Source organism: Tetrao urogallus, assembly GCF_951394365.1.
Source record: "Tetrao urogallus genome assembly, chromosome: 2".
Classification (NCBI taxonomy): Eukaryota; Metazoa; Chordata; class Aves; order Galliformes; family Phasianidae; genus Tetrao; species Tetrao urogallus.
This window is the reverse complement of record NC_136814.1, coordinates 54,030,724-54,053,274: the sequence shown is the minus strand read 5'-3', so window position 1 is coordinate 54,053,274 and position 22,551 is coordinate 54,030,724. Positions and strand designations below refer to the sequence as shown.

Genomic DNA, 22,551 nt, shown 5'->3' with positions numbered 1-22,551 from the left:
TATGACTAGTGCTTGCCACCTTCTCCGCCACGTTTTCTGAACCTGCATCTGTACCTGCTAGAAGAAATTTTGTTGGATGTGTATCTGAGCAGCAGTAGGGAAGTGACCGTGCATTCCAGTTGAGTCTTTCATGAAAAAAAAAAGACTAGAATGTCCTCACTAAATAGAATGTAGATAAAACAAAGAAACCATATATTGGAGGTGCCCTTTACTTCCACAAAAAATCAACTGCACCCATTAAAACTAGCAGGAATGAGACATAAAAAAGGCTATGTTGTGTCAAGATACGTGGCACATCCCAGCAAAATATCATACTGTTGCTTTTTATTGCTAAAAATAACAGCTTTCAAACCAAAATATTTTGCTTTAGTAGCAATTACAATATGCACCCTTTTTACAGAGATTTTTATTTTTATTTTTTAAAAAGAAGATAATCTCACAACCATTATATTTTACCAGAGAGGTATATAATGGGAGTTGAAATCACCAATATCATACCTGGAAGTTGTTATAAATATCATGAATAAGTTGTTCAACTGTGACGGTTCTAAAAACTTCCAATACATTAAGATATGTTTCCTCTGCTGAGTCCACCATTCTCTCTGGTAAAGTAAACAGGGTTTTGTGGTTTACAGTATTCTAGAAAATCTTTGTTCAGTCTTCCATTTCTACATGCAGTCCCCATTGTTCCTGAAATTGCAGCAGATACATTCCTTGGTCCTCAGACGGTTCTTCAGATACCTGTTTCTCATACAGTCTGGACAAAATTCCCTCTTTGTTAGGAACATCACACTTAAATACTCCTTTACACACCTCATTTTCAACACTGAACCAAGTAGGAATATACAATCCGCCAGTGTGTGGGTCCCAGTCTACCAGTATGGTCTGTTCACTCTCATTCTCTGTGACACCATGTGCTATTTTTCCCAGCCAATGATAAGATGTCTGCCCAGATTTTTCATCATCTGAGTCCACCAAGTTGATGCAGGTCTTACCTAGCAATTCATCCACTGCATCAGCCATCTTCAGTTTAAGTTCCTCTAATTCCTGTCCCAAAGAAGGGTCTGCTGCCCTCACCTCCAGTTGGGGGCAATATGCCTTTCCTGTATTAAAATTAACTAAGTTTCCCAAAGCAGTCTGTGGCTCACCTAGTTCCCCGGGTGCAGAAGTCTTCTCTTTCAGACTGAGTTCTTCTAGGTTTTGGCCAGGACCGAAGTCTTCAGCCCTTACGCTGAGTTCATACTCTACAGTCCCTCCATTTTTTTGTCTCAAAGTATTCTTTGTTCTAGGCTGGTCATTCTTTGTTCCAGTTTTGTCCCCCTCAGCTAAAATATCCTCTTCTTGTGAAATCTCTTCATGAGAAATATCCAGCAAGTATTTTATTTCCAGCACTTCTTTTGGAGACAGATCTCTCCCTTCAGTGCCACTGTAAACAGTATAATAACGGGGGCTTTTCATTTCTGATGGATGAATGGATTCCTGAGACGGTCTGTGCTCATCCACATTAACTGTGATAAGGTTGACCACTATTTTTTCACAGGGTATAAAAACCTTTTCCTTGCATTTATCAGTATAGTGCCATACCTGGAAAGCAAAAAGTATTTTGATTTAAGTATAATAAAAATACCATATTGCTTCCTCTTACACTACTGCCTGTTTTTAAAAGATGAGGCTTTCTTAGACCATATTAGGAGTGAATAATTCAGTTCAGGGAAAAAGGAAGTTCATCATGTATACCTGTAAGATTGTTAAAATGCTCTGCTTTTGTTGTTCTGTCAGAAGTAAAAGTATATTATGATCAGCTCTAATTTCCTTTTTCTCATCTTCTCCATGCCAAAATAATGGTTAGAACAATTCTGTCAAAATTCTGGTTTTGTTTCCACCAGCACAAAATCAAGTGACTGAGAAAACATCGGAACTGCACGTGGGTCACAGACTACAGAAATCTATTCCACTCTCTTTAACCAGCAAAGAGGAAGTGCAGTCAAAACCACATCCCACACAGTTGGTTACCATGCTAAGGTGCGACTTACAGAGGATTAAATAATACCAAGTTTCCTCTCAGAGAGGGAAAATACAGCAGTGTACAGAACCTGCACTCTGCGTTTGCTCACAGGCTGAATTTATGACTGCAATAAATGATCTAGTTAAATAAACAACAGTATACAATCTTTTTGAAATGACTAGTATTTCTAGCATAGATAGCAGATAGAAGCACTGTATAGCAGACATTAAAAGAAAATTCAATAGAATAACAGCCATGAAAAGCTGCACTTCAACATTTCAAACTTGAATGGAGGACTAAAACCACTAATCTACGTAGTCTGAAAGACTCCCCGGGTCAGAAGTGCCAGACCAAACCAAATTGCTTATTCTGCCTCCCTGTGACCACAAGGGATGGCTGTGTGGAATAGTCTGTAGACTGGGAGAAGCAAAACCCATCGCTAAAACAGTAGTTCCATATTCATTCATTATCTTTACATGAGCTGAATTAAGAGGTGCAGAAGTAAAACTGAAGCTTTCAAACTGAACATAAAGTTCACTGGATGCAAAAAAATCCCAACAAAATTTCCCAAAGACCCACAAAAACAACACAATGCTATAAGAGAAAAGACTCCTGGAGTTGGAGTTTAGTCTACTTTTGAGCGGGAATTTCTTTTTAAGTAGTCCTCTGGCTGTGGACCTTTGTCCTTCTAGCTTTCCAAACTGTGGCAAACTGCTATCTCCCCCTACCATGTCCTGTACCCCAGGAAAAGCTGGCACCTTGTCAGTTGCAGGTGTTTTGGCACATGCCTGACTACACTGCAGCAGCAGCTGCTCTGCTACTTCCTTCTGACCCCTTCAAGAACCAGTCAGTCCATCTGAAAACACTTCTATCATCTCTGCTGCTCTGGATTTCTTTAGAAAGATCAAAGGGTTGAAACTACCTCCCTTATACCTCCCACCACACCGTGTCGTGCAGACTGGATTAACATCAGAGCTCATCAACTGCACTTTTGTGATTGAGCAACTTGTTTACAGATAGATAGCTGTAAAAAAATTTCATTGGGCTTATTGGATGGAAACAGATAACGTTTCGTAAACTTCATGTGTTCCTTCCAAAATTTAACCAACTTTAAAGAGTGGTTCTAAGAAATCTGCAAATACTTTTACATAGAAAGTGTCTCTGGGGAGTAAAAATAACAGAATTTGCTTGTTGGTAATTTACTGGATGCAAAAAAACAGAATCCAGTATATGAACAAACTCTTGAAATTCAGATTAAATAACCTTTCTGTGCTAAAATCTTCCCAAATACATGGGAAAATGTGGCAGCACCTAGTAATGATCCAAGAAAATATCAAGGTGATTCTGCACTGCTGAATTACTTCCTCTTCTAGTTTCTGATTTCAACTTTTTGTTCACTAACTCTCTTCTGTGCTTCTTTCTGAATGCATTTCAGGAGTGCTGACTTCCTACAGAATCTGCCTCAGTTCATCTCAGACCTTGCCTGTGGCACTGAACCTTCCCAAGCAAACAGATCTATTCTAATCTTTGTTACCCTTGGTCATCTTCTCATATCTAGTCACAGTTGCTAACTGGAGTTATTCCTCTGTTTTATAATTGACCAGAGTGGCAACTAGAGATTTCATTTGCAGTTAGCCTTGGTTTCCTCCTGGAAAACGCACAACTCTGCTGTGAGATCCAAAGCTGGCAGCATCATCCGGCAACAAAGAATACATACCAGGCTTGTTGGATGCTTCTGTTTGCTGACATGAATGTACCTGTGCACACAGCAGCATGCCACTGAAGTGAAAAGGACAGCTAGCACGATAGGCAGAATGTATCCAAATACAACTGTTATAGTCTCATCTGTTGTTTTATCTGTTAACAAAGCAAAAGTTTTTGTTGTACTGCTTAACTTCATAATGTATTCAGATAGTAACACTCACATTTACCATATTGCTCTTTGGGACATGGGATGCAAATATTTTAAATAAAACAGGAATTTACAGGAAATCAGGGAAAAAAAAGTGCTACAGAACAATCTTTTATTATTTCAGTCCAAATAATAAATTAAACTATAAAAAAAAGTAAAAACTGTAAAAATAAGTAACAATCCCTCCCTCTTGCTCTCCTGTTGCTAGTTTCTACCCCCTCAGATTGTCCCAGCTCTGTCACTCCCAAGCATCATTCAAGGAGAAAAAAAAAGATCTCATTCATTGAGACTCAAGCAATGCAGAGCCTTTTTTTCAAAGGTACTGTCTTATCTTTCAGTCAGCAGGACCCAACTATGTTTTAAAGTCAAAAGTAAGTTCAATAGTGTGAATCTACAGAGAGAGAATAGACAGAAAAAATTACAAACTCATTCACCATTTTCTCTAACTCTGTAATTTGCCAGCTTACACATACCTTTCAAAGTAGAAATGCAGTGTTCTTTGGAAAACCCACTGTGTAGAAGAGGTGTAGTGACATGGATCTGCGCACTGACACAGTAAGCTGTTCCAGGTTCTAACCAGGGCACAACCAAGCTGCTGTTGCTGATGGAGAAAAACCACTAGAAGATACATACAAAAAAGTCTGTCTTTCCTCTTTAACTCCTCACATACAGAAAGGTAAAAATGTTACAGATAAAATGTGTCACGAGAACACATTTCCCGAAATAAATAATAATGCTCCAATAACTGCCAGCTGTATCCATTTTTTTTTCCTAATGCAATCAAAACTCAACGTCTTCATTATGTCACATAATCTCTGAATATTTTATCTCCCATTCAATCACCCTTCTACTACTACTGCACAACGTCACAGTTTATGTGAAGTAGGATCACGTATCATCACCAGCCCACGTTCTCATGCTGATGTTGCAGTAGAGATAAAATACCACACTAGCCCCTTCCTGATGTGTAGGCAAATGAAAGGCACGTGATACAGGTTCTGAAAATCTTTCAAATTTGGATGTTCTGGTAAAGTTAGGAGCCATAAAATAAGTTTTTATGTAGGTCTTGGAATTCAAAGTAACTGCTCTTTGTCAAGCTAATGCTAATCTCAGCATTTTAATATACCTTTGACAGAAGGGGACTGTTTTGGTGTAAGACCCTTTCTCCTCTTTTCTGGAAATTCAGACATTTGCTAGATAGGTGTTGTGTCTGGAGGACAGGAGGAGAAGAATGGATATTTTTGTGAATAATCACTAACTGCCTCCTTATCTACTCTGTTTTTGGTGAAAATTACTCCCTTATGGAATTTAAATCTGGAGAGAGAGATGAATGAAGACTTTCAGATGTGGTGGCAAAGGATGCACTTTGTTGTGATGTGTGGTGAGCCTGACTGGCTGAGGAGAGACTCTGCTGAAGAGGGCTGGGATAGGCAGAAAGGTGAACATGAGCAAGCAATGCGCCCTTGCAGCAAAGGAGGTCAATAGCATCCTGGGCTGTGTCAAAAGGAGAAGATTCTGTAGGTGCTGGGAAGGGATTATGCCCCTCCACTCAGTGCTCATCAGACCACATCTAGAGCAGTGCATCCAGTTTTGGTCTGCCTGACACAGAAAGATGGACAATGATCCTACGATTCCTGTCATATTATGAGCCCTATTTCAGTTCTTGGTGTTACAGTGCACAGTGCACAGACTTAATAGGTAAAGTTCTGTAGCATTATCAGAGCTTACTCGTTTCTTTGTCTTTTTCTTGAGGACAGACACGTTGTATTGCAGGCCAGGATATACTTGAAGCAGAGATATAGATTCGCCATCAGGACTTCTCCACTTCTCAGGAACAGTCAGTGTGATTGAAATAGATTTCTCGGTAGAAGACACATTTACCATAGGTGGGCCAATTTTAGCTGGAAAAATAAAAACTTATAAGAAATAGTTACATGAATCAGAAGATTTGACTGTGCAACTTCTTGAAGGGAATCATATTAAATTTTTGTAATATTTTGGGTAGTCTAAACAGAACCTTGAACAATTTATTTATAGTGATATAAAAATATCTTCCACATAAGTAACTGAAACTTCACAGTAAGAAGCTTAACACTGACTTGGAATTTTGCCTAGGAAGTTCTGTGACTTTGCAGAATGTGCAACATCGAAACTCAATTTGCTAAAACAAGCTGAATTACCAGTATATTGTCAGATTATCTGGTACAGATAAGAGATATGATGCTTTAGAGTACAATTACTGTTTGGTTTAATAGGGCCTTTTCAAAATCAGAGTTCTTCATAAAGTATATGTGCCATGCCCTTTTTTCCCTTTGAGTAAAGATTTATTACAAAAAATTACAAATTACAATGACTTCAATTACTGCTACTAGCAGCATAAATCTCAAACAGCAGCAAAAAAATCTAAGCATACATTAAAATATTGCATACTATGAGGATGCAGTCTGAGCACACAGTATAAACTAAGGCCGTGAACACCTGGCTTTGTGATTAGCTTTCCTTACTGTCTGTAAGAGGGTTAAATCGTGTTGTCTCTATCCAGTTAGAGCACTTCCCTTTTAGGAAGGCTTTCACACTCGCATAGTATTGCTCTTCATGGTCAGCAGTCTCACTGGAGAGGTCACACCATGTTGTACTGATATTCCTGCATTCTGGCTTCCTAATCCATTTGCCAACACCATATCTGTGTTGAAAGAGAAAGAGAAGGGAGCTGTACAAATGTTCTTGACATTGTATCATTCACCTGATTATATACAAAGAAATGATGATCAAGCTGATAGAACAGTTTGCCTGTTTTGCAGAAATGTGCTATTTCAAGGAATTCCCAAATTCAGCTGAGATAAAAACATGAATTTTCAATGAAAAATAAACCAGTGTAGGTCCTTTTAAAAAATGGCAATAGGTAACTGGGATGTTAGCAATACCACATTAGCTTACATGGAACTCTCAATTTCAGTCTCCACAGCTTTGGCTTAAACTTATGAGAACTGAGTCAAGGTAACTATGTAATGACAAAATGTTCTGTAGAATAGCCAGTGGCTCTTTCTGCTGCGTAAAGATGTGTGCTAAGCTGTTGGTCACTTTTTTTTTCTTGTTTAATATAAAGACTCCATCTGTAATATGATGCATTTCAAAATCCTTCTTGTTGAAGCAGCAGCATTAACACGCTACAGTAATGCTTCAGTACTGATCTTAAGCACAAGCAGAAGAAATCCAAGTTTCCTTGGAAAATGTATGCCTGGATTTTCTCAGGAGCTCCCACTCCTCAAATTCACATTATGCTAAGAAGAATCCCAATTTAGCTGCTAATTAATAAGGGAATGTGGCAGCATCTACACAACTGCATTTTCAAAGTCTTGCTTTTCTAGCTAACTGGAGATACAGATGAGCATTTTTGTATTCTGTGTGAAAGATGGCCCATAACTATGACTACTCTACTGCTGACCTGTAGTCAGCACAGCTAACACTCTCTGAGTTTTTTTATCTTCTATATGATTATTGTTCATTTCTTTACAGTCAAGAAATCTTGCCTATCTTGCCTTTCCGAGGGATGTGGACTGTGATACTCCTCTGCTAGCACAGATGGCAAGATCTGGGAAACAAGGTTGCACACTCTAACTGCTAAATCAGTACAAGTTGCAGGAAACTTCTGGATCTAAATTTGTTTTAGTGTCATGAAAAAGCTACCAGACTGGGATAAGACTAGGAGCACGGTAACATCCATGTCCACAGAACTACACCTATTTATAAGTTAAACTTCCAATACTGTTCTTACAATGACCTAGCGCTCTCTTGGTGGCAATGAAGGAAATGGATTCTGGTCTTCACTCACATTCCTTGATATCCTACGAAGAGTCAAGCTCCGTTTCTGATCATGTTACTTGGTTGTTTATAATACTTGAAAACTTCATCAGATTGACACCCAAACTGGAGAAGCTTTGGGGATTGAAATAAACCTGTGGGTGTTGAGTCTGTTAGAAAAGACTGATGAAACTGTGTCTGCTTACAATATTCCTTTAAATACTACATCCTCAGATCCATTCAAGCATATATAGAAGGCAACTATGATGCCAATTCACAGCACTGTCCCTGCTTATTCCTTAGCTTCCTTAGTCGAATGCCCTGAAAGCTTCAGGTTACATCCTACGCTCATTTCATAGGAAGAGTTTCCGTATCAATTTTTTTTAACTGGATCTGAAGTAAGCAGTACCAGAAGTAAAAGTTAAAAACTATATTGCTTAAATCTAAGCTATGCTTTAGTTCTTCTTTCTTTACTTTTTAGCAGCCCTATCTTGCAGGAAGATTTTTTTTAAAAAATTTAAAATGCTAAAAAAAAAAACAACAGTGAAGGATACAATAAAGAAGCCAACTTACACTGAATATTTCACATTGTAGAGTACTCCATCTCCTGTACCTTCTGGTGCTAACCAGTGAAGGACATTCTTCATGTTTGTAGATTCAAAATGAACATTCCTAGGGTTGGGCAAAGAACAATACAACTCTCCTGAGAAAGAAAATAAGAAAGGAACAATATACACTAAGAATGTGCAGATTCATATACTTCAAAGTTAACCAAACAGGAGCTTATTTTTTAAATAAGCCATAAACTGCTACATACTGCCTTTATTCTCGATTAAGCCAAAAAGCAAACACTTACTGGTATGTCACTCATCTAAATTATGGTTCTTTGAACCATAAATGAGCAAAGCAAGCAAGTCTGAGGACTCTTCAGAGCCCAGTTTCCTATGTTCACATTGCTAAATTACTTGCAAGGCAGAGGAATTTGGGGCTGGGACAGAATCCCAAGCTTCAAGCTGCGAGCCAATTCCCAGCAACTTCGAGCAGCCCTGAGAGCAATCCTGAAGCTGCAGCTGCTGGGGAGCAGCTTCTTGTGCAAGTGGCCACGAGATCATAATAAGGAAGAGAAAAAGTGCATCTGTGGTCTTTCAGGACTTTTCAGAACCTTCTTCCTCCAGAGATGCAATTTGAGTTTTTAAGATAACAAAAAGTGACAAAGAAAGGAGGAAATACAACACATTAACATGAACAGTGGGAACCTATCTGAATGAACAGACTTTGACCTTAAGCAGATCTTATTATTTTCTTGGCGATATATTTCACTATTACTAAAGTGTTCATTCTCTTGTATGAATTGCATATAACATACCATGTGTAACACATAGCTGCTTTTATAAGTAAAAATCACCACCATTTTCCTGATTAACTGACTCTTTTGTAGTTGTCTTTGAAACAGTCAGAAAAAGCTGTTCTGTAAAGGCCAAATATTTAAAATTGTCATGGTAGAAATCCTGGGTTTTCCAAGCCAATATGTTTGCATATTAATGTTCAAAAGAAACTTCAGTATATGCCTGCATCTCTATCTTCAGCTTTCCATAAACCTGTTTATGGAGAGTGTTTCTAATGTTGCTCTCTTTTATTCCCTAGATCTTTGCCGGTATTCAGTGACTTTCAATTTCTTTTTTTTTCTTCTTTTTTTTTCTGGAGAATGAATCTTGTCAAGCACAATCCTTAGGGCAAGCTTACTTATTTACCAAATGGTATGTAGAAAGTCCTGGACACAGAAATGCCCAATGACTGTAATCTCACAAGGGCTCAAATTACAGGTTCAATTAATGAAATCAAAAAGTTTGAGATGCCAGAGGATGTAAAAGCAGCAGAAAGAGGCTTCCAAGAAGGTTTCGGCATTTGCTTTACTCTAACATTTTCTTCCAAGCGGGAGATAACCTAGAAAATAAAGTTTTACTTTCCACCAAAATAAATGTCCTCCACAACCTCCCTGCTCTAGGTGAAACTATTCCAAATGTCAGCATGAAGCTGCCCAATAAACATCCTAAAGTTGGCAACATTTGTTCAGTGGAGAAACAATTAATTAATTAATTAATTAATGTGCAAACTACGAAGAAGAACAAACCAAAATCAGTATTATATAGATTGCAAGAAATCATCCACGCATCAAATTTCATCATTTGTACCAAATCCCTGCAGTACTGTTGATAAGACTACAGGGAAGACATCAATTGTAGGAACAAGAAGGGAAAAAAACAGAAGTGACACAGCCCTGACCAAATCCTGGAGAAGGCAACTGGGAAATCTGTGTAGACAGCAGGGGAAGTACTGAAGCACAAATAAACTTTCTGTTGCAATTCCCAAACAGGAGGATATAGAAAATGGATTTATTTCTTAGGTTGAGGGGAACCAAAGGTATAAAAAGCTTCTCATTAAAAAGCACTGAGGTAAAACCTGAAAGACCAACAAGGAGAGAATTAAGAATAAAATAAAGTACATAGTGAAGGGTCTGAAAACCCCCACAGCCAAGATTAAAAAATCCCAAACTAGCAGCAGAAGAGGAAGAGATATGTCTCTGGTAACTCAGACTCTCTGAGGGAGGCATCTGCTTTGCATTAATTACAAGCAAAAGAGCCAGTGAGCACTGCCCCCCTCCCCCCCCCACACACACTGGTTCCTCTCTCTGGTTAGGATGGACCAATGCAGATGCCTCTCCCTCCCTGCCCTGGAGATGGCAGCCATGCTGATCAGCCCCCATCTCTGCTTCTTTGACAGTGAACTTACCAGAGATAGACCTTGTCAGGGAGCTGGGGCAACGCTGCAAGTCTTTACATGAAGGGACAGTTTATCCTCCATGTCATCCATGAACAAGGAAAAGAAGAAAGGAAGTTCAGTTTCAGATAGAAAGAAGTCCCAGCAGAAATGCCTGATGGGCAGAAGAGAACACACGAGGCTGACTATCTGGAGGGTTCTGGATGTTTCAAAGGGCAGCTCAGGGTGCTATCTGCCAGACAACACAGCTGGTTCTGCCTAAGGGTAGTGGGACAGGTGGGATCTTAAGGTCACTACCAGGCCTGTTTTGATAAGCCTCATAAAAAATTAGCCAGTGTTATATCTGAGTTGAGTAGAAGACAGCTGAAGCCTTCCCTGTCGGCTCACATTTCACACTTTTTTTCTTTTAAAGTTTTATAAAATGTGGGGCTAATGCATGGTCAGTGAATGGAACCAGCCAGCTCATCACAAACAAAGCGAATTTCTTCCTCTGGTTTTCTAAATGGTTTTGTGTACCTGCACCTTTTGACATTTGCCCAACCTTGAATAAAAACATTTATATTCCTTAAGCACATTTTAAAGTAGCAGGAGTCATGAACTTATGTGTTACACTCGAACATTTTTAAACTAGTAACATGTGTTTTTTATTATTTTTTTTTTCAATTTTATCTCTGCCTAACGTGGCTTCTGATGTGGTAAATGAAGTTTCAAAACAGAAACACTGACTGCAGTAGATGAGCCAATCTCAGCCAACAGAACCCACAGGCTCTATCTTTACAAGATCTAAAGCACTATCACACTGCAAACACACTCCAATTTACCCCAAGTTCAATGTGATTTGGGAGCAGAGGGACAGAGACCGTTAACTTTCCATCAGCTGCTATGGAAGAGATTTACTTTCTATATGTGTTTTTTGTAGGTGCATCTGCTTGCCCTGTGGATAAACAAGGCATGTTTTTTATTTCTCAATTCTGCATCTGTAAAACAGGAATAAAACTGCCATACTCCACTATTTCTATGAGAAGAGCTAAGAAAGAACTCCTTCATGTCTCCATGATGCTCTGTAATATCAGGAGGCATGTGCATAAAATAGAGTGTAGACATAGCTTGCATCTCCCAAAGTTATCAGCTGCTTATTTCAGTATCTCATCTCTAAACAAAATATAACCCACCATACTCCAATTTTCTTTCCATTAATGGATTAATAGCATGGATGTCACATGTTTTCAGTTTACAGTGGCCTACATGAGAGCACAAATCAGTCACGCAATGTGCTTTTCTAGGTTCAGCCTGCCTCATAGATAGTCTGCAATGGCTGTCATCACTTTCCAGTATAATGAAATAATTTCCTTTATTTATTTATTGGATGCAAAAAAAAACCTGGAGCTCTTATTACCATGTTTGGAAATACTGTAAATCAAACCTTGAGCAATGGTGTTCTTCATATCTTTATAATTCTTTGCACACCTGGGCTGGAAAGAATGTAGTAATATAGGCTTGTAAATTTCACCACCGCACTGAAGAGCCAATTCCTGATCTTAGAATACACTACTGCGAGGCTCTTCAAAACAGATATGACTTAGCCTGAAAACACCTTCACATGTGAGTGAAAAAGCCCACTGACGTCAGTGAGACTATTCACATGAGTAAAGGACTTCACAGCAGGTGCCTCATCCTCTCTCTGTGAAAGTGCCTGCTGGGTTGAGAAATGCGGTTGGTTTTAAGTGCATGCAGCTCAGCACCATGTTCGTGCCTTGCTCAAGTTGTTAGTGCTCAAACCTTGGTTTCGGGTACAGCCACGTCTATCTGTACACACCTGAATATGTGTGTGCACACCTACACAAATAGAAGCACATGTAATTTCCAGTTGTAACTATTATCTGCTCAGTGTGTCTGCTTTCTGTCTACGGAGGCAGTGTTGCCTAATTCAGTGATAAATGGCTGTGCTTAATGTCAGTGTTGCAGGACAAATACAGCTGCCTCAGCTCTCTCACTGTGAACACATTTGTTAACATGTCTCTTGATTTAGACAACCTAGCAGCTGCAAAGTATAAAAATACATAAATACACAAACATATAGATTGGTTTTTTTAAAGTTATAGGATGGGGAGAAGACAAATAACCACTGAAAACTGAGCTGTTGCCACAGAAACGTGTATTGTTTCAGTACTGGTGTTTGTGCTGCTCTCAATACAAATGATCACCTGTTGTATTTTATTGTGTCATGGCCATGAGGATGGCTCTCCCACCAAATTTTCCAACAAAATAAAATGACTTAGAAAGCTGGAGCATTTCTCTAGACAAGTATTCAATGTAATTTAAGTCAGTGAGAGATGTGAAAAGAATTGAAACAGAAAGGAGAGTCTTAAGTCTTACTTCAACACAGCTTTTTCCAATACCTATGGCAGTAAAAAGCAGGTACTCCTCCCTTATCAATTTATTCTCTACAAATGAAGAACTCCTCTTCTGACAATGACAGAGAAGACTTTGGCTTCAATTGCTTTTGCATTTTCCTATGCAGAAGTGGCCCTTGGGACCACCTCTGATGGTAGCGGCTCCTTTGCCTCAGGCGCTGTGATTAAGGGTATCACAATGGACATTCACTCCCCATGCCTTGTGATTTGCAGCTGCCACTTCAGAGCCCTTGATCTAATCCAACTTGCACATGTCCACAAGGGAGCAGACATTCAGAGATGCCAAGTTCCTGATTCACCTTTTCACTGGCATCAGAACCACCAGTGAAATACCAAGTAAAGTAGGAGCAATGGAGCACACCAGATGTTCACTCCTGGCTGTGCTGTAACACACTGCCCTGTCTTTCTGTTCAGCTATGGGTGACTTCCACCAAATTCTTGTGCAATCTTGCTTGCTCCTTCTCTGCTGCTGAATTCATACTCTTTTTTTTCTTCCTCCAGCTCATCTGCTTAGATGAATACATTGGTTGAAATGAAAAATACTGCCTCAAACACATTTAAGTATATTATAAAAATGGCTGTACTCAGAACAAGTGTCCGCTGACATAATGTTTAGTAGTATTTGCTAGCAGAGCGCTATGACTGTCTTTTGTGGCATATCTACAGTCTGAAGCAAGCTGACACTGGCCATGCAGGAATGCGAGGGAGTGCATGAGATAGTAAACAGGGGAACTGAGCCAAAACGGGAGCTCAGAAGTTACAGAGAGGAAGGGAAACCCCATAGAGCCAGGAATACACGTTAGCAAATGTCACTGCCTGATATTAGTCATCTTTACAACAATTAAAAGAGATGAGTGAACTTTTTTGTTTGTTTGTTTAACAAAGTCAGCCTGAAAGATTTTCTCTGTGCTGATTCTTATGAGCTCTTTTCTGGAATTCAACAGATTGTATAGTGAGGAGGAAGAGGCAGGCAGGAGTCACTGAAGCATCCCTACCTTTCTCTTGGTGGGTGCTGGAGCTCTGGGACTTCTGCACATGAAGTTGGGCTAGTGAAGCTCTTTTACTTCAGTGGTGATGGGAATTGGAGGAGGACTGTGGAGGTGATTTCCTGTTGTAACCATAACAGTGCTTGAGAGGTAACCACAGAGCAAACTCTTACCCTCCCAGAAGAGGAATCAAACCCATCAGTAACAACCTCTTCATAAGGGGTATGTGGAAAAGGGAGAGAAAGATGGGGACAGAAACAGTGTCATTGGACTAAATGAAATTGAGATGGTGGAGCAGACAGAAAAGCAGAAATAATGGCAGAAGAGGTGGGAAAATGTGAGCGACAAGACCCAGGTATGTGGATTTGTTTGAGAAGAAAATAGGCAGGCTGCCATTGGAATCAGGTGAAACTGAGCAGATCACCTGGAAAACGAGTGAGGGTAGGATGAAAAGAGGGTGCCAATACAAGGTGTGGCCTGCCTTGCCATGTTCCAGAGACCCAAGTGCTTCTTCCCCACCACTTTGAAAGTTTGCAAGTGCAAGGGTAGAGCTCATATTACCCAACAATGTCTTACTGCAAAAATATGCCCCTGATGCAGTCAAATAGGAGAAAGTTACTGCATGTTTTCTATTAATTTTAAGTGATCAATATTGGAATGAAACAAGTTGATAGAAATTCTAAGATTACTCATAACCCCATTATGACTTTGAGAATCATCACTCATCAGAGGTGTGTGGGTTTTTTTTCTTTTTTTTACAAAAATGAAAAATACTTGAACGATATTTTATTAAGTTTGAAATGCAGAAGTACTTTTCTATCAAAAATAACTGTTAATTTTAAAAGCTCATTTGCTTTTCAACAGAGATGTTTTGAAATTATATATTAAAAATAGCCAAACTGCCTAATGTTTGAGGATTTTCTTTTCTCCTGAGAACATATTTAGTATGAAAAACATCTGCTTATTAGACCAACTACAACCCAGCAGCCAAGAAAATGAGTGCTTAATTCAAATATTTCTGACTTTTTACGCTTTTCAAAATGCAAGGGTTAAGTAAATTTCTTTTTGAAAAGGAATGTTGTAAAACTAATGCTGTGTCAGAGTTATCAGCTGAATTCTGACACAACGTGTTGCAATCCTAACGTACCCTTTCAGAAAGTATATATTACATAAACTGAGCCACTATTTAGTGCTTATATCTATAAGATAGTGGCTGTTCATTTAGAATGATTAAGATTTTATTTATTCCTAAAGGCTGTTGTTCCTTGCTCTCCAACCTACCAACAGCTTGTCTAGACAAGAGGCTTTGTTTTTCTTGAAATCTGAATTAGTGAAATGTTATTTTCTGAATCTACGTTTTCCCCTAGACAAGAGATTGAATGTGATGTCAGTGGAAGAAAAGCCCTCACTTCTGAGGGAAAGCTAGCTCTAAAAGGCTAAGCACTTCCTTCTGCATCAGAGAGCTGCGAGGCAGGGCTAACGCACCCAGCATGCTGGCACTACCTCATCTCTTGTGCCTTTCAGAAGCTAGTGCTTGTAGAGAACTCACAAGAACGGAAGGTTTTCTGGGGTATCTGCCCATTTCTGCTAATCTCTGAGGTACACACTGGTGTGTTTCGAGGCACTGTATGACTGTTCAGAGTGCTCCCACGGTAAGTTCAGATGTGAACAAGACAGTGTCATTTAATAATAGGTATGGGATTATTTTTAGTGTCTTTCCTGGACTTCGCAAGTATTTTCTGTTAAAAACACCAGACATGATTTTCTGCCTTGTTTACCCCGTCTACAGGTCCAAAGTGACTTCGCTGTACAGAGGAAGTCATTCAGTGTAATCATCTACTTCTTTTACAACTTAGGAAAGCCTCAGAAATACTATTCAAGGTGGCAACACACAGCTGGATCCAAGGGACAGTGTTTCATTTCTGAAGTTCAGTGGAAGAGCATACACATGTATGTTTTTCCTGCCCATGGACTGTGCTGATGGAGAAGTTCGCTGTCGATCATGTTTGACTGCTACAGGTTGATTCACACCTGAGGAGTCACACAGCTCTACTTCTGTCTGTCCACTACCTTCTCACAATGTGAAAAAGCTGCCAGCAATTATATGTGTCTCAGCCCTCTCTAGGCATAGTTTTAGTGTTTCTGAACCACATCCTGCACATTACTATTCTGATTCAGTACACCCTAACAGCAGGATATTGATATATCTCCTGAAAGTACAAGGAAAGCCAAAAACCGAACCACATGAAATAATAAATATTAGCCTTACTGCTCTCTCCAGCCCTTACAAGTCTACTATGAAATAAAGTACCTCCTTTCACCACAGAGCTTCTGAGCATGGAGTGTGATTAAGCTCAAATACATAAACCTGGGTAACCTCTTTCCCTCTCCTAAAGCAACATTCTTTTCATAACTCTTTTTTGGACATGTTTGGATTTCCATCACAGAAAAGGAAGTGAAAAATGGGAGGCTGAATAACAGCTCAGCTGCCATCTGAGATGTAACTCAAAATGCTGGGCAATAAAGTAGGGGAAACTATGGTATTTCTCCTGTCCCTTCCTGTACCTTAAAATACTCTTTAAGTTAGCCAGCTAGCCAGGAAAAAAACAGATGAACATAGTCCCCTTCAGTCATCTATTTTCCATGAGAAAGAGGCAGAGCTTATTTCATCTATTCATATGTAAACTGCCCTATATCTCCAGCCCCACATCCCACTGCCATGTCTTTCTGCTCCATCTAATTTAATTGTACTCTTCAAAATATGATGAGCAGTGGATAAAAACTCCGTAAATTACTAGTACACAAAGAACAAAGCACAAACAGATGTGCTGTTTAAATACAGCTTTCTAATGAAAAGTCATTTTTATCTACAGATAGACTTGATTTCCAAAATTCAGGCTTCTACAAATCTCAACTTCTTAAACAAAGATCTTGTTTGGGTTACAAAGGATGACCTCAGCTACTAATCTTCTAGTTGTAGACAACACCAAATCTTGGAGAGAAATCAATCAGTAAAAATCAATTTGTACAAGCCACAACTACAAAAACAAACAGAAACCACACCACACAAATACAAATGACTTGAGTAATACTAACCACTTGCTTGTCTTGGAATTAAAAATACAAAAGCTGCTAGAGAACAACTGTGAAGGAAGGATAAGATTATAAGCTAGTGAGGTGAACCTCACTGGTAACACTGGGAACTGCAAAACATATATAAATTTTGGGCTTTAATCCCAGCTTCCCAACAGCATTCAAATTTCTCTATGGGATGAATTACCTACTCTCACTATTTACACCCTTAATTAACAGGCAATAAGAATTTGAAATTGTGGAAATTGTAAGCAGAGCCAACACATAGGGCACAGACTGTGGCATTATCTGAAACAGCCTGACCAGAGACAGCAGGTCACAGGTGAGAAAATAAGGGTGAGTTTTTCAAATGTATGGTCACAATACTCCTTCATATATTGTAGTCTGCTTTCAGCCAACATATCCTTTTAATTATCGCTATGTTGTATTTGTTCTTCTCTCCTTCACGCTGCAGAGAAACAGAAATAACAGAACACAAAAATAAAGGACACCAAAATTCTTTCTGCAGAACACAAAGCTCAGCCTTTCCATACAATTCCACTATTAGTAGTGAAGCTTCACAGCACAAAGACATCACAGAGCACATCCACAGGATAATCAGCCTGTGCATAACACACATACTGCATGCCTTTAATATGAAATATCAGACACTTCAGTCTGCTGTTTAATACCTCAGCTAATACTTACTGGCTGTGTATGCATAACAGATCAGCCTTTTCTCAGATCCAAAATACACCTTAGATCACCTGTGTCAGTGCATAAACATCTCTGCACTGTTGAACTTTGAGATCGGCTTTTCTTTTCTGCCCTTCCTTCAAAAATTCAGATTTGGTGCACGCCTTCTCAGCGATTTACTGTGTGTAGGTGAGGAGGAAAAGAAGCAGATTAGTGTTGGAACATTGCCCGCCTTTTGGATGGCTTTCACAGGATAAAATACAATGCTTGGACAGAAGCAAGATTCCGAATCTCAAGCTCCATAGCTTAACTGCAGGGCCCGTACTGTGATCCAATCCTTTTATTTTGTATTTCCCAGAATAATTCCTTTATTAAAAGAGATGTTTTGTATGTTTCAGCATTCTAGTGACTGTGAAAGAAAAATCTGCTTAAAGGGATGACTGCTTCTCAATATGCAGACATATTTTTTAGTAAAAATAAAATACATGCCATGATAAAGCGGAAGAAGAAAGAAGCAAATTAAACTACATGTCTCAGTGCAGACCAAGTAATTTATGCAACGATTAGAGAACATTAAAAGAGGGAAGCTTTCAATATCCTACCATAAGATAATTGGTACAGCCACCTACCAACTCAATTGCATCTACAGCTATGTCTACATTGGTGAATAAAGCAAGCCAGTACAAGTAGATTTCTTACATGGAAATATCAATATTGAAAAAAAAGAATCTTTTCTAGACTTATTCCATTATTTTTTCCTTTTAAGACTGTACTAGCTGTACCCGCATTAGATGGACTCATGGAACACTCCTTCCAGGTCGGCTTCATCCAAGAGAAACCCAATGCTAAGAACGCTTCCCAACGTGGAGAAAAGTAGAGTAAGTGCAAGGAATGAGAGATCTGCTTCCAGAGAATCACGTGCCTCATCTGAATGGAAATAGCAAACGTGCCTGAAGTTCAGCACAATATTTCTGTTTTTACAGTACAGAATAAGTTTATATCTACTAAGATAGATATAATGGTTTCTCTAACTACAGAAAAACATGGTTAAGGAAACCTCATCTCGAAGTATATGGAAGGACTTAAGATAGAGTTTGGTAAATTCTTAGAATGACATTCTATTGCTTTCAAGAATCCCAGCCTTCCTTCCCTAACCTTGTGAGCTGCTGGAAAAAAAATTGCTAAACTGATGTGTAAAGAGAAACTGCTGCATCTCCTGATCCTGTTAATTAAACAATGGATTTTCCTTTGTTTTTAACTTCATTTTCCATTTTCCATGCTTATGCATTAGTACTACAGCACAGATTTTTAGCAGTGAATGAAGCACTAATTTGTAAAAACCCAATGAAGTACAGTAGTAAGTGTGCACTGCAAAGTTACCTGTGAGGTAGGCACACAGCCCCAGACAGCAGTACCTAACTTTCAGAGACCCAGAGAACAGTTAACATACACAAGTAAGGCTAGGACTGTATCCAATAACACACCATAAAAGGCTTTATGCTTGTTAATTTGTTTGCAGATTAACTAAATAGCAGACTCCCAAAGAACATGCACAGTACAGACCCTGCCAGATGCAGGAACCCAGGTCTGTGAAGTGCTGCTGTCAGACTGCTTGCCACAGCACCTGGCCCCTGCTCCTAGAACAGCACCAGACCCAGCCTTTGGACAGCTGTGGCATTTGCAGGATTGCCTCTGCTGGTGACTGGCAACCCAGGTTTGTTCTGTTGGAGGAAAAGACCCAAAGGAGATTGATGTACCTATAACCTCACTGGTGAAAGAGAGCGGAAGAGCTGCTACGATGGATCAGCACCTCATGTGTTGGTTTTTTTTCTCCGTTACTAGCAAAATCCTGACAGAATGTATTAATACAACTTTTACTGCCTTGCACACCAAGAGAAGAGGTCTAGCTAAAACTCAGGACTGTGCAAGATATTTCCCTCCTGCCTTGTAAAGCTACTACCCAAAGCCAACTCATCCCCCTTGACATTTTTCTAAACCTTCTCTGGAAGTCATAGAAATTTTCCAAATACTTGACCCAGTGCTCAGCAGACACCGACAAGATAAGCACAGCATGGTCAGCTGCCTGGAAGGAAACTGGCCCTATGGGAGGAACGCGTGGCTCTCCCTGAGAGCCAGACAACTGATGCATAACAGAATAGTCTGTCAAATAAGCTAATTGAAACTTTTCTCAGTAATGCTCAAGAGCTGGGACAAAGAATGCCCTTAATACAGCCCAGCTCTCATCAGATCTGGAAGCTTTGCTGTGAATTTAGATGGGAAGATCATCCTCACATACTTAGCTTGGGCAGTAATATTTGCAGAAGACAGCCAGAGCACAAAGACCACAGCCTTCTTAGAAGCTCTGCTAATCTCCTTAATGCCTTGCATTGTATATACTGGAGGGATATAACAAAGAAATCCCGTGAGGTGCTTCTGGCAGCAGCAGTGCCCCACCACAGGCATACATTCAGCAGCTTAGGTGTATGAGCTTATTCTCACCTGGTGACATCTCTGCTTCTGCCCAAGTCCTTGCTAACCAGACTGCTCGCTCACTCGTTCCAGCCACCACTCCTCTCCTGCTCCCCCCTGTGCTGCTCTGACCTAGGCTGCTACGGGGGCACTGCTCTGCTCTGTTGGGAGGCACAGCCGGGACTGGCACGCAGAGCAGAACTTTGCCAAAACTCAGCACGCCCCATGCTGTAACCTGTCTCTTACTGCTCAGGTGGGACCCTGAGGGCTGGTGGCTGTCAAGCACAAAGGAAGATACTAGAAGTATTAAGGGAATTAACGCAAAGTATAGAGCAAGAAATACTCCAAGAGCATGCTGTCAAATTATAACTGAAAGTAAATTAGCATTCAGAAAACACACAGAGTTGTAAAACCTAATTCCAGCACAGTCATAGCGAAGATGAAGGAGCCTTAAAGAAACACACGGCACTCTTCTCCCACCTAAATATTAGAGGACAGAAATATGGAAATTGAACCGATGCAAAGTGATTTAAAAAACAAACAAACAAACAAACAAAAAAACCACAAACAAAACAAAATTCGCCGAACCCATCGCATCGCATCTCACCCCAGCTCACCTGTGTGCGCCGCGGGGGGGGGCAGCAGGAGCAGCGGCAGCAACAGCGGCAGCCAAGCCGCCCCCCGCCGCGGCTGGCGGGTGCCCATGGGTCACATCTCCCGGCCAGGACGCACAAAGCTCCCGCACCGCCACCGCGCAGGAGCTGGGGCAGGAGCCGGGCGGGGCGCCGAGGGCCGGGGCGGGGCTGAAGGGAGCCGTGTTGCTTCTCCGGGAGGTCTGGTTCCGAGGAGTCCTTCCAGCTCATTAGCTGACGCCTTTCGCGCCCGGCTGCCTGCCCCAGCTATGCTTTGCTATGCCACTGTGTCTGAGTCTTTCACTCTAGCCTTCTATCTCCCTGCCACTTCCTCTCAGGCTTTTCTGCTTAAAAGAAAGATCTTGCAAGCAAGGTCTGCGAGACTTGCAAGCAAGGACTGCGAGCCGATGTAGAGCCAGCACCTTTGTGTCGCTGCAGTGCCTGGCTGCTGCATACCAAGATTTGGGGTAGGGGCAAGCATGGGTAGTGTTGCATAGAACGAGAGACAGTGTCTAGAAGTGGATGTCTCACCTGTATGGGAATGGACTTCAGTTTGTGCAAGTCAGACAGTAAACAGATTAATGAGTTTTGAACATTTCAGGGCTCCAGCATGCAGCAATATCTGGGGTGCAGGTGTCTGGGCAGTGATCACGGCAGAAGCTGTGAATAGTTGGTAGAAGAATATTAGAAACAAGTGCATGTGGTAAACTTGTGGTGATTGTTACTGCAGTAGAGCTTCTGATGGACTCAAGCTGTTCCCATGTGGTGTGCAGTGGTTCCCAGGTCCAATCAGCTGTCTCTGCAGTTCTACATCTCATCCCAGCATCTCCTGTGGGTTTGCCATCTGCTTCAGAAATGGGGCATTGGTGCCCTTGTGCAGATAGGCCCGCTATGTGAGCGTGACGTTAGAAAGAGAAGTCTTAGTGCTGGTTCCATAGACTAAAGCCTTGGTCACACAGCTAGTCATCCTGCTTGCTTTCAGACTGAAGCACACATGCAGTAGTGATAAGACCTGTAGCAAGTTCAGATAGTTGAAGCTCAATGTCTCTCCTGTCAATGAATTTTTGGCCAGATTTTTTTTTTTTTTTTTTGAAAGAAAGATATACTTTGATAAAGGATCACACTCTGTTTTCTAACTGGAAATTTTGCCACATTCCACTGAAATTCCTTGAATTTTTACAGATAGAAGTTGTTGGCATTTAAAACAGAAGTGGGAAGAAGAGGTCTTATTCCTCTGCCCTGATTCCTGGAAACGTCCCAGATGACTTAGCTTAAGCCTGAGGATGGCTAAAGTCTATCAATATGATACAGACTGAAAGTAGCCCTTTAGATTCACCATCTCCGCTTCTCTTTTACTTTACACAAATACATGTTCTTTATCTTTCCTTCCAGATAGAGCTTGGCACTGCCCATAGCCCTGCCATCACCTCAGGCTGCCTCTAGCACACATGGCTGTGGTGCATTGCTTTCAGTTGCATGAAAATGGAAGAGTTAGATAATAAATTGATGTAACAGCTGCAAGTTGAGCAACACCAGAGGCACAAGGGAGGAGGTGTAAGGATAAAAGTGGTACAGAAATGCTTAAAAGGGAGACAGAGTCCAAAGAGAGAACAGCTTGGTATGGAGAAAGGCGGTGGTAAAGCAAGGATATGAGGTGCAGTTGCACAAAGTAACAAGGAAGTTGAGAGCAATACTTGTGGTTTTTTTCCATGCTATTAATGCATTACTGAGTTGTCAGTGGGAAGAGGTGCTGATAGAAAAGCAGGCTAAAGAGACAGGAAGTGCT

At 40.4% G+C, this 22,551-nt stretch overlaps 1 protein-coding gene across 1 annotated transcript; it reads right to left on the bottom strand.

The window, feature by feature from the left end:
- Nucleotides 1–654: 654 nt before the first annotated feature.
- Nucleotides 655–20,838, bottom strand: IL20RA (interleukin 20 receptor subunit alpha; the record flags this gene model as incomplete). The annotated part of the gene is made up of 7 exons (XM_079532877.1): nt 655–1,584; nt 3,723–3,862; nt 4,391–4,535; nt 5,646–5,818; nt 6,422–6,600; nt 8,292–8,421; nt 20,751–20,838. 7 exons carry the CDS (start codon nt 20,836–20,838, stop codon nt 655–657), a joined length of 1,785 nt encoding a protein of 594 aa, XP_079389003.1.
- Nucleotides 20,839–22,551: the final 1,713 nt, after the last annotated feature.